General features: G+C 44.4%; 1 protein-coding gene across 1 annotated transcript in view; it reads right to left on the bottom strand.

Annotated features, from left to right (window-relative positions):
- Positions 1-13,034, bottom strand: part of LOC110492421 (protein bicaudal D homolog 2) — an 82,895-nt gene that overhangs the window by 30,854 nt on the left and 39,007 nt on the right. Inside the window, exons 3-5 of the mRNA XM_021566731.3 lie at positions 3,179-3,331; positions 1,716-1,930; positions 1,333-1,579 (exon numbers count right to left, since the gene is read on the bottom strand). Of these exons, the coding sequence (XP_021422406.3) occupies positions 1,333-1,579; positions 1,716-1,930; positions 3,179-3,331 (615 nt within the window). The remainder of the gene's footprint in view (positions 1-1,332; positions 1,580-1,715; positions 1,931-3,178; positions 3,332-13,034) is intronic.

Raw genomic sequence — 13,034 nt, 5'->3', positions numbered from 1 at the left:
AGGTGACTAACGTCTTCCTCAGAGTGACCATTGTCGTGGATGAGAACAGAATGAGAACAGGTGACTAACGTCTTCCTCAGAGTGACCATTGTCGTGGATGAGAACAGAATGAGAACAGGTGACTAACGTCTTCCTCAGAGTGACCATTGTCGTGGATGAGAACAGAATGAGAACAGGTGACTAACGTCTTCCTCAGAGTGACCATTGTCGTGGATGAGAACAGAATGAGAACAGGTGACTAACGTCTTCCTCAGAGTGACCATTGTCGTGGATGAGAACAGAATGAGAACAGGTGACTAACGTCTTCCTCAGAGTGACCATTGTCGTGGATGAGAACAGAATGAGAACAGGTGACTAACGTCTTCCTCAGAGTGACCATTGTCGTGGATGAGAACAGAATGAGAACAGGTGACTAACGTCTTCCTCAGAGTGACCATTGTCGTGGATGAGAACAGAATGAGAACAGGTGACCAACGTCTTCCTCAGAGTGACCATTGTCGTGGATGAGAAGAGAATGAGAACAGGTGACTAACGTCTTCCTCAGAGTGACCGGACCATTGCACTTATTATTTGACCACTAGGCTAGAAATAGGAGCTAAGTGCATTGGTCAGGTCCCTCTGATGTACATCGTTATTGGATCTCAGAAGAAAATATTGACAGGATCGCCATAACTAATTTACATGTATGTTAGTGTGTGTAGACTGGGCCTTCAAATACACTGTGAAAGTGTATATTAAGTGAGTCTACACACAGTGTGCAGTCAATAGTCCATTCTTCTATTCCCCACTCCCAACAAACGTTTGAATTACGAGGGTGACTGAGGATCCTGGGCACGACAACGTTCCCATAGGCTTTGAAGATATCAAAGTTTGTTTTGGACATTTTAATATCAATGAGTAATTCAAACCTTGACGTCATTCATATCATACACTGTGCAACAGATTCACTGAATGCAACATTATGGTTATAGCTGCAGCAGCTGGATATTCCTGACTGTTATCCCTCGCATGCACAGTCCATACACAGTGCAACAGATTCACTGAATGCAACATTATGGTTATAGCTGCAGCAGCTGGATATTCCTGACTGTTATCCCTCTCATGCACAGTCATACACAGTGTAACAGATTCACTGAATGCAACATTATGGTTATAGCTGCAGCAGCTGGATATTCCTGACTGTTATCCCTCTCATGCACAGTCCATACACAGTGCAACAGATTCACTGAATGCAACATTATGGTTATAGCTGCAGCAGCTGGATATTCCTGACTGTTATCCCTCGCATGCACAGTCCATACACAGACATACTCAAATGAACTGTCTATGTACCTGCAGAAGCTGCTGTTTGAGTTTCTGGATCTCAGAGATGTTGAGTTCACTCAGCAGGTCGTCTACCAGGCTGGGGACGGGGCGGAACAGGTCACCCTTCTTGGGCGTGGACGCACGGTTGTCCTCAGTGATGGCGTTGGCAAGCTTGCTGAAGCCATTCTCGTAACCCTGGAGAGCCTCGTCGTTGTTGGGTTCCGTGCCTGCGTCATCACTGAACTTGAGCCCATCCAGAGAGATGCTGAGGGGGCTGGGAAGAGGGAGAGGACCAGAACATGATAACATGAATTTGACAGTTATTCTCATAATGCTTTTTATTATATTGTACAGGGTTTTGATGGATGAGGTGTTACAGATGAAATGGGTGCCTTTGATTGTGTATGTACCTGTGGTACATAGAGTCGCCTATGCTCATGTAGTGGGAGAGCTCTTTCCTTAGGGCGGCCTTCTGCTCGCACTCAGTCTTGATGGTCTCCAGGGCTTCCCCTAGCTGTCGCTCGGCAATCTCCTTCAGGCGGATGGCGTCCTCCAATTGGCTGTTCAGGAACTGGGTGTCTTCCTCCAGACGACGAATCTCGTGCTTCAGACCCTCAAACTCCACCTGTAGGGGCGGGACAGACAGGTAGGTGTTAATAAAAGCATAAAGGTGGGCTTATATAGGGGAAATGGAAATAGGACCCCATACTGGTTTAATCAACTCGTTTTGTCACCATAAAAAGGGGGCTTTTAAAAGTGCAAAATTGCCTTTTCATTTAAATAGGATTTGGTACTGTAATCTTACATTTGCCAATTAATACTCTAGCCTACAGCCTTCTGTTTTAAAATCATGCCTTTAAATTTAACAAACATAATCCCTGGATATGCGGCATGTGAAGTGTTAGCAGTTCCCACATTTAAAAAATAATTTTGAAAGGAAATCCCCCATTTTTTTTGCCATTGGTGTGAATTAAACTCAGAGTATTTGCTTTGCAACACCGCATCTCTCTCCGTCTCTGTGGCATACGGAGAGGGAAAACTGGCTAGAAGTGGGGATTACCAGAAACACTACATTCAATTGTGTCACATTCAGACACGCTTCTTCTCTCTCTAGGTGCAAATAGGCCTCCACATAAAGGCGTATCGCTTTATTAAATCTGAGCGAGGTTTCTATAATCTGAATTAAATCAGTGTATTCCAGGTCGATGTGAGCAGCAGACACTGGAGAGTGCAGACAGACAGAGGTCTATGGTGTGAATACATGGACAACTGTGAGTCGCATAGACTGGGGTGTCTGGTAGACAGTAGTGCAAAGCCTAGGTTCAGAGAGCCTGGGTTAACTGGGCCTCGAGCAGATTCAGCTATACGCAGTGAGGGGTTCATAATGAAGTGTGAGTGGAGGAGAAGCCTACAGAAGCAAGAGAGTGCATGTAAAGTTGTGGAGGCTGCTGAGGGGAGAACGGCACATAATAATGGCTGGAACGGAGCGAATGGAATGGCATCAAAACACAAGGAAACCATGTTTAATGTATTTGATAACATTCCACCTATTCCGCGCCAGCCATTACCACAAGCCCATCCTCCCCAATTACGGTGCCACCAACCTCCTGTGATGTAAAGATCACATACAATTTTATTTGTCACATGCGACGAATACAAAAGTGAAATGCTTGATGGGTTGATCTCATCTCATTTCCCTTCCCCCATCCCATCTAGCCACACCCCAACCCTCTGTTGAGCAAAGAGACCCGTTTCTTCAGGATGATGTTCCCTTACCTATTCTCCTTACTATCCCACGTCCCCATTTGCCAACCTAGCGACCCCCCCCCCCCCCCCCCCCTCCTATCCCCGGTGTAGTGGTGTTGCTCTTCACCTGGGTCTGTTTGAGCCCGGAAACCTGTTTCTGAAAGGAGATGTTCTCCTCCTCCAGCTCTGTGTAGTCCTGCAGCAGACGTGCCTCCCGGAACTTATACTCTTTGATGTCATCACGCAGACGGGTCCGCTGCAGCTCCACCACTTGGATGTTCTGTAGGGGTGAACGACAGGGACAGAGGGAGAAGAGGAGGGAGGGATGGAGAGAAAGGGATCGCAATAAATTAGAATAAGGCTGTAACGTAACAAAATGTGGAAAAAGTCAAGGGGTCTGAATAGTTTCCGAAGGCACTGTATGTTAGACTTGAGTACAGTAGCCTACATATTGATGCATAAAGATGTCGGAGCAGCTCGATGTAGTACAGACGCTAGCATGTGTTATCAATACCTGACAGATTAACATGCTTACTGTAATACAGATACAGCTGAATGCAGCATCTCCCACCTTGCAGTGAGCTTGGCCTCGTCTCCATGAATCACTTGAATGTAAGAATGTAGCGAGGGAAGAGAGGAGAGAGAGAACTCAGAGATAACTCCCTGTTCCCCTCCTACGATGACAGACTGACAGGCTCAAAGCCAATAGGATCAGATACTGTAAGCCCTGCAGAGCAGCCAGCCTGTGTCCTCACCGTCTCGCTCTGTCCCCCTGTCTGTCCTCCTTCATACCCCTTCCTTCCCCTCCGTTGGCCTCGAATACCTCCCCTACCACCCCTTAAACCTTCCCCTGTCATCCCCCATCCCTACCCATCCCAGCCAGTCGCCCCTTCGCTTACAAATGCCTAAGTCTGAAGGTTAGACTACATAAAAGCTCTGCAGTAAGGAGATACTCAGTAAAGGCGTGTGTGGTGCTTGCTCTGAATGTATGTGTGTGTGACTTTGAGAGCGAGCATATGCAACCTGTTTTCTGCAGTTATCAGTGTATGAATCCATTAATTTTGAGAGTGAGTTCAGCCATGCAGTGGGGTCTCTTTGATTATGCGTGCATGTGTGTAGCGTGACACACAACCTCTAATCCTTTCATGTGACCGAGTTAAGGTGAAAAAGGAGTGTCCCTCAACACACACGTCACTCCAGTCACAAATCAGAGGGGTCACTATCTTTAAGAACAGGTGCTGATTGAGTATGTGGAAAGTTTGAAATGCATTCTACAAAAACATCTCAGTAATTTGACTCATCAGTTTAATCAATTTAATCAATTTAACCAATTGAATCCACCCATTTGTCTTTATTACTGTCCATTACCCATCTAATAGGACTTAATATGCAATTACTATCTTAGCTTGCAGATACCATTATATCTGTAGAATGTGTTTCCACCGTTAGCATGTTTTCAGAGCGATGCTAAATCCCCGTTGGAGGAAGTACATGCTCCTCATTATCTCTCTGTAATAATTCATCATTAAGAGCATCACCCGATTGATGTTGATGGTTGGATGAAGACTCATGAATATTCATGAGGTCGCGTGCATGTATAATGAGCGTGGGCATAGTCTATCCTGCCTGTGTGAAAATCCTGGTATTGGTGCATTGATGAATAATGCATGATCTACCATACAGATCACACCAATCACGATAATACTACACTGTAATTACACTTCGGAATCTCCAGCTGGGAAGGCAGGAAGGAATCGATACAATCGCCATACAACTACAGTGGCTAAATCATTACCTACAGTCTTGGGACTTTACAGTATACTTAAATGTCTGTGTATTTCACGGCTCAGGTGTACATTCCGCTAACAGTCTTTTAGTACTTAAAAACACACTTGAATGGTAGGCTATGCTTAAATAGCCAGGTTAAGGCTGCACAGTAAGTGAAGGGTTAGGCTAACTGAAATACACTGACTATAATGAGAAAAGTTGGAATGTAGAAGGGGCTCTTGCCTGCTTATCTGTAAAATGTAAATGGCATGACGGCTGTGCTGAAGTAAAGACCTAAAGCCCCATACGAGACATTCTGACTCATTTGGTTGGCCCCTATCAACAACACTCAGCAGTGTAATTCCTTCACCTATAGACTACATTTAGCAGTGACACCACTGACATTTCTCAGAAAGCTAAAATGAACAGAGCACAGCTGCAGGACAGAGTTTCTGCACACAGGGTCAAAATAAGGCCATCTCAATGATACTACTTCTGGACTTAAGAGCATGATCAATGGAGAGAGTTCCAGAGTAGAGACTTAAAGGAGCAGTTAACTATTTTACAATATGATGTTAGATGGTTCCTCAACCTGATAGTAGTCTATGGGCCAGGAGAAATTGTAATCCATGGTTCGGTTTTCTTTAAACAGCCACTACAAACTTCAGCTAACTTTAGACACCGCTAGCTAAAAATCAATGGTAATGATAGGGGCACGTGAACATAACTTTTTTTTAATGTCCATATCACCTTGAAGTAACCTCAAACCAAATATGGAGTTTATTTGAGTAGATTTCAGGTGCTTTTGGTCATGCCCCCATCACTTCCATATATTTTTAGCTAGCGGTGGCTAAGGTTAGCTGAACATTGTAGTGAACCCACATTTTTGGATTACAATTTCTCCTGGCCCATAGACTACTATCAAGGTGAGGAACCATCTAACATCATGTTGTAAAATAGTGAACTACTTAAGTCCAGGAGCAGGCTAATTCTATGTTAGCGCAATCTACAGTGCAAGTCTGTTTCCCTTTTCTCTACAGTGATTTGTCATGTGCAGGATTGACAAAGATAGCCAGGTGGTCCAGTCTAAGTAATATGGAACGGTCTCTTCCAGTCCAGGGTCAGTTGCCTCAGCTGGAGGGTCAGTGCTGTCTGGCCTTAATGAATTCAGACCACCGCACAAACTGATTAAGAGGCTCCTCAAACCGATTAGGATGCAAACGAGGGTTTTGACCTTACACCCTGCTGTCTGTAAGAGCCCACTCTGCTCCCGCCATCACTGACCATGCAGAGGTCCTCGGGGACTGCGTGAAGGGGTGTCTGCAATTCTGCCGGACAGAAAAGGTGGGTCGTAGTTACACAGCGGGGGTTATGGTGGCTGAGTGTGTGGCTGTCATAAAACGTGAATAACATTTACTCAGGCGAATGACAGAGCCCTCCCCTGGGGTTTCTGGTTTTGTTGACATTTGACATTAAGGACCCTGTCAATGTGAGGTGTCTGATTAACATAAAGAGATGTGTGGTTTATGAAGACTCCCTGCCTGCTGTCACTACAGGCACACACCAACTGCCTCACTCAGACACACACACTCAAACCCACCTGACTGGGGAGTGTGTGTGTTTGGATAATACTTAAGAGTATTAATGTTAATGTGTGCAAATTGTGCACAAGTACACAAGCATAGCTGTAGTGATAAATTAAGCCTAATGTGCAGTATACAGTATGTGTGCATATCTCTGTGTCCTCTGATAAGTCCTTGACTGTGGTCGAATCCTCTCTCTATATGGGATGCAGTGGGTGCTGCTGTAAAGGATATGAAAGCACTGGCTCAGTAGATTCTAGAGGTCAGAGCTCCCTCCTCTGAGCTCATTCAGTCATACTGGAACTCTACTGAACACTTTCAAACCTATAGCTCCAATTTCACAACTAAAACCGCCTTCGACAGCATACTGAGTCTTAACCAGCTCATGTCTCAGCAAAGCTTAGAGTTAGTGCCTAAAGTGTTTGAGCTTTTCACAATCACCGCTATTGAAAATAGCTCTATAACTCGGTAAATCACTATGTTAGAGGTTACAGCTCAATACCGCTGTAGATTAGGTGGGTTTTGAAACTGTGGTTAGACTCTGGCTTGGTCTTAATAGGATGGGATATCTAGTGTGTTTTTCCCTGAAAATCCCACATTTACTACCTTTTCCCATTTCCCTTCCCTGGAAAGAAGGTACAAGATTCCCAGATGGCACGAAGAGGGATTACTGATATGACAGCACTGTCTGGCTCACAATAATGGGATTTGTACTGCATACAAGGTAACGTATTGTGTTCTTCCCACCCCACACGAAGACATTACCCCATTCCATGACCTTTTCAAGCTTTTTTTATTATCTGAAAGCAACCTTTGCTTTTATACTGACAACACCATCAGGTCAGTAGGTACTCTACATAACAGCAAGCGGTGGTGTGTTGGACACAGTCACTCATCTAGATATAGAGGTCTACAGAGCCTGTCTGCATTCCTGATTCCTGTACCTGTAAGCTGTGTAATACTGACTTGAGCTCATAAGCTTGTTTTTCAAACATGGTCCTGTTTTATCAATTGCTGTGCTGAACAATGGACAGTTCATTACCGCAGTCAAACTACTATGTAGCTTAAATTTGTGTGTATTTATATTTCTTTTTGCAATAAAGATGATGATGCTACAATAACACAAACTCACAATAGTCTAATGATATACACATGATTTAAATAGCAGGACGATGTAAAGTCCATTATCCCGCTGAGGAGTATGGATTTGACTGTTTGAGAAGGTTTGAATCCTAAGCAATCTATTGTTGGAAGTACAATAGACCAACATAGATACTGTAGTAGGTCAAAGCTGTGTGCTAGAAAACCTTGGTAGAGCATGGGTGAAGTATGCATTGTGATGCTCATGTGAATTTCAATTATTTTTCGGATTCAGACCAATGCCTGCGTCTCACTTATAACGTGTTTATTTTTTACACCGGAAGGTGATTATGTAACATTATTATACAACATGATTCAGCATAACACAGCAATACTGTAAAGTAAAAATACACAATGACAAATGTCAACAGAAATAATGTAGTTATTCGTATTTCATTTATATTAACAGCTGATTTTCCAGAGGGAAGAGAAAAACCAGAAGCGTATTTAAGCCAATATGGAGTAAGCTGCAAAACCTTTCCCTGATCTCTTTTAACAAGACAATCACGCAAGCTCCTGGAAAATACACAAATAATCAACATGCAGCCTATCCATGAACTATTTACATACATTACTGACTGTTATATTAGGTGCTCTGTATTCTGCAACAACAGAGGGCTATGCTACATACTTCTCCCCCTGACATCCTTGTCATCCACCTTGGTGGAAACAACCTAGGATACACCAAGGGTACACAGACGTGCTGATTTCGAGGTGGTCATACGAATGTTTCCCGGGACAATGGTGGTCTTCTCTGATATCGCCCAGCAGAGGAGCTAGATGTTCCAGTGAGACCAGCGCATAGAGAGGGCCCGGGGCTCTGTCAATCTCCTGGTGTACGTGTTTCAGGGAACACAATCCGTCACCCTGCCATTAAGCAGTGGAGTGGAGCGGGGTGGAGTGCATCTGACGGATGAGGGCAATGATGTATTCCTTGAGAGTTGGGAGTTGGTCTCTCCAGTCTCCATCGTTCTCTCCTCCGTAGAAGCAAGACGTGCAAAGTAGTACACACATCACACACCCTGTTCATTGCCACTCAATGATGCACTTTTAAGAGCTATCTAATAATTGATAATAAGTACACACCGGGCATGTGTGTGTGTTGTGACTGGTATGGGCGGGGGAGTCCAAACTATACACGACAGAGAATGGTCAAAACGTATCCTCCGAGAGGTGAACTCAGGACCTTTAGATCCCAGGGCGGTGACATAAAATATTATGGTACAAACCCTGTTATAAGCAAAGTATCTTGACACTACGTGCTGCTGTGCGGTTTGTTGCTAACCTTCAGGTTACCAATTAAATAAAAAACGTTATTTTGATCAATGTATTCATAGGCTACTATTTCATCCCTCAACAAAAATATAGGCCTAGTCCCGACACATCTACGGTTGCTAGCCAAGCCAGCTGGCCGTTCATTCTATTGGTTAGGTTGCCAGAGACCCGACCCGGATGTTAAGTCTTTTTGTTCCGTATCTATGAACGTGACCCAGTCGTTTGTTCTAAATGTTCCGTTGCCATGCTGGCTGGCAACGCTCTCCTCCCTTGCTTGCTAGCTAGCCAACTACGGCTAACACAGTCACGTCAAACTGTGCAGCAAGAATAACAGCAAAGTAGCTGTATTTCATTTATTTGTTTATATCCATAAAAATGATACTTATTCATAATTTTGACTGGCAGGTTCATTCCCAATAGGACAGTGGAGATCAAATTTCAATATTGAAACAATGTTGCAAATGTGCAGATACAGAGAGCAAATGTTAGGCTAGAAGCATTTGGGGAATAATGTCTAGATGCTTTTTACAGTGGAGATCAAGTTAATGAATTGGCTGGCTGGGCTGATGGGACAGTGGATGTGCAGGGATTTCTCAGAAGTAACAGAAAACAAGATTCACATTTTAAGTCATACGCTGACCCGTGCTAAACAGGTTTTTTAGTATGGCTTAGAATGCGTCTCAACCAATCCCAATGTTTGTTTTGACCAACCCTTTGTAGAATAACCAATTTACCGCATGGTGACGTCCCCATGGAAAGCAGTTACTCCTGCCCATGCAAACCTGTTGATTAGAAGGGCCTGTGTAGATTGTATTTTCAACCAGGAACTATCAGGAAATAACATGGATAACATCTTGTCACACTTTTACAATGTTAGTTTCATCATCTGTAACAATATTATATAAAACACAGGAAAAACAGATTTTTGACAGCACTGGTCATTAATGTCTATGGGACATCATGAAAATGATCTCTCACATGGTGCCTGAACCTTTCTGACACAATTTAAGTATCATAAAAATGTCTGCATCCAATATAGCTGACAGGTACTGTATCAAGGGTTGTTTAGGCTGTCTAGAGACTGCCTATTTTTCTATTTTAAACCTCTCATAGATAAAGAAGGTCAACAGTCACGGGGCAAAGCAAACAGTGACCAGTCTCATGACAGATCAAGTGACAGAGGTTTGGATAAAATCATCCCCCTGACTAAAGCAGGTTTGCCAAGCATTTTCCAGAAAAATAAAGAAACACATCACGATTAGGGGCTCTGTTAATTCTCATTAAACCTCTCTGATTTTTCTCTCCTATTCTCCTCTATTTCACACTCTCCAGGTCCTCTTGCCACCCTCTCCCTTTCTCCCTCCTTCCCTAGCTGCCTAATTTTAAAGCTAGCTGACAAAGGGTCCTTTCAGTGTCCTCAGTCCCCATCACAATGCCAGCCTCAGTGCCCTCGATCCACCCGCTGTCCGCCTTCCGCCCGCTACCTCACCTCCCGGTGCCCATAAAGTGCCAGTGGAGGGGTGTCACTATCTCCTGCAAATAGTGAGATTTACACTCCAACCCCCTCCATCTAGCCAATTAGCCCTGGCCACCCACCATGCCACTGCACCAGTCCGCGTGTGTGTGTGTGTGTGTGTGTGTGTGTGTGTGTGTGTGTGTGTGTGTGTGTGTGTGTGTGTGTGTGTGTGTGTGTGTGCATTCACAATGGAGTTGGCTCCTTCAGGCAGACAGAGCCACACACAAAGACACCAGTCGAGCACCAGTAACAGCACTGTTACTGAATACTTACTCCCAGCATTAAAATCAGCTTCTCTGTATTCACAGAGAAAGAGCGATGTAAGTGGGGTAAGTACATAGGAATACGTGGATTCATGTGTTCATTAAGTGGGGGCTGATTCTTGTGTTCAGCTTTTCATGTGTTTACTCAGAAAGGCCTCCTATTTTAGACCTCAATCACACAGCCTAAGTATAAAAACATGTGAGCTACATTTTGGAAAAGGACATCTGGTTTCCAGAAAGCCAATCTTAAGACTCATTTCAGTCCCAGAGCCAAGTAGCAACTGGCCTATATAACGGAGGAATCCCGGATCTGTCGAAAATCGTAAGTCCATGTGAAGTAAATGTCGTCTTAAGAACTTCTTTGCCCAAATCTCCGTAATAAACACTAGTCTTTAGCTGGCTCAAAGCAAAGTGTGGGGATTCATTAAGCTCTCAACAGACGTTTTTCCAAACAGACGGGGGGGTCAAACAGACGGGGTGTCAAACTCATTCAGAGAGGGAGGTCTTCAGACCCCCCCTCCGAGTACTGGAGTAATCGCTAAACTTGAGCAGCAAAACGCTGTCGTAGAGTTTAACCAAACCTGCTGAATCCCAACATGGAGGGATTTGAGGAGAGGGGTTAAACAAGGAAGGGTGAGAGAGAGAGAGGGGGAGACAAAGGGAGAGAGAAAGAATGAAAGAGAGAGCGACAAAATGGGACACCAAATTGAGAGACTGCATGCAGAATTCTGCAAAAACATCCTCCATGTACAACGTAAAACACCAAGTAATTTATGCAGAGCAGAATTAGGACAATACCCGCTAATTATCAAAATCCAGAAAGACATTAAATTCTACAACCACCTAAAAGAAAGCGACTTCCAAACCTTCCATAACAAAGCCATCAACTATAGAGAGATGAACCTGGAGAAGACTCCCCTAAGCAAGTGGCCCTGGGACTCTGTTCACAAACACAAACAGACCCCATATAGCCCCAGGACAGCAACACAATTAGACCCAACCAAATCATGAGAAAACATGGAAAGAATTAACCAAAAAACTGAGCAAACTAGAATGCTATTTGGCCCTAAACAGAGAGTAAACAGTGGCAGAATACCTGACCACTGTGACTGACCCAAAATGAAGAAAAGCTTTGACTGTGTACAGACTCCGTGAGGTTAGCCTTGCTATTGAGAAAGGCAGACCTAGCTCTCAAGAGTCAACAGGCTATGTGCACAATGCCCACAAAATTAGGTGAAAACTGAGCTGCACTTCCTGAACCTCTGCCAAATGTATGACCATAATAGAGAAACATATTTTCCTCAGATTACACAGACCCACACAGAATTCGAAAACAAATCAAACTTTGAAAAATTCCTATACACAGTTGACATCAATCTCTTCGCCGCTGGCTCAACCTTGACACACCCACATGACACGCAGGCAAATCCACGCATGTGCGCACACACACTCACTGTATACACATTCCTCGATAATTGGCTCTTATCTGTCCCTCCGCAGACAAGAGGGCAGGCGGATGGCACGGCTGGCGCTCTCAAGCAAGGGAGGAATGCCAGATCTGATGTGAGAGGAGAGTGACGTCACTGACGCCAGGGCTGGATGATGGGTACGTGCTGCCAGTCTCAGGACCTAGTGCCTGTACCCTGCGTAATGAGTCCCAGTGCAGCAGCATAAATGCCTTAAGTTTCACCCATTACTAAAGCAACAAGTAACCTGTAACCACAGTAGATGTACTATAGCCAATGTCTGATATATAAAGTTATACTCAAGTATGATCTCCTTTCACCAGCAGCAGTTGTTAACCTTTCCCTCCATCACACCACAGCAGAGCACTCGCCAGCAGAGCACTCGCCAGCAGAGCACTCGCCAGCAGACACTCCCTGCTCTCTCCCTGTGTCATTTCAGGCCTGCCCAGATCCCTAGGGTTGCAGTCTCAGGACCACATCAATACGACAGCCATGATGGCGCTAGTTAAATCAGCCTGATCTGTGCCAGTTCACCACAGGGGCTGAAACCATCAGGGTGTGATTAGTCCTGCCTGGACACGCCAAGCGGAGTTCTATCGGTAGCAATGCAGTCACGCAAGTCTGAAACTGTGGTGTAGTAGCCACAGTAAACAGTATCTGAATGTATAGCAAATATATATGGGTGTGTACATTGTGCAAGTGAGGGCAGGTTTGATTAATCGGGAACACTTCAATGCTAGTATGGGTATGTGTATCTGCTGCTACAATGTTTTATACTTATCCTGCTGCTCACTCACTAACCCTGATTACATAACTGCCACCAGTCTCCCTCTAATTTATCACTACTGATAATGATCAGGGCCTCAAATGACATTTTTGGTACTCCAGCCACTGTGGCAGGTAGATTTAAAAATGTACCAGCCAAAATCTATTTTCCTGTGGTAACGCGGCTCCACTCATGTTTGTGCCTGTG

This window comes from Oncorhynchus mykiss, chromosome 16 (assembly GCF_057628025.1).
Source record: "Oncorhynchus mykiss isolate SJ-2025 chromosome 16, ASM5762802v1, whole genome shotgun sequence".
Lineage (NCBI taxonomy): Eukaryota > Metazoa > Chordata > Actinopteri > Salmoniformes > Salmonidae > Oncorhynchus > Oncorhynchus mykiss.
This window is presented reverse-complemented; position numbering and strand designations above follow the sequence as displayed.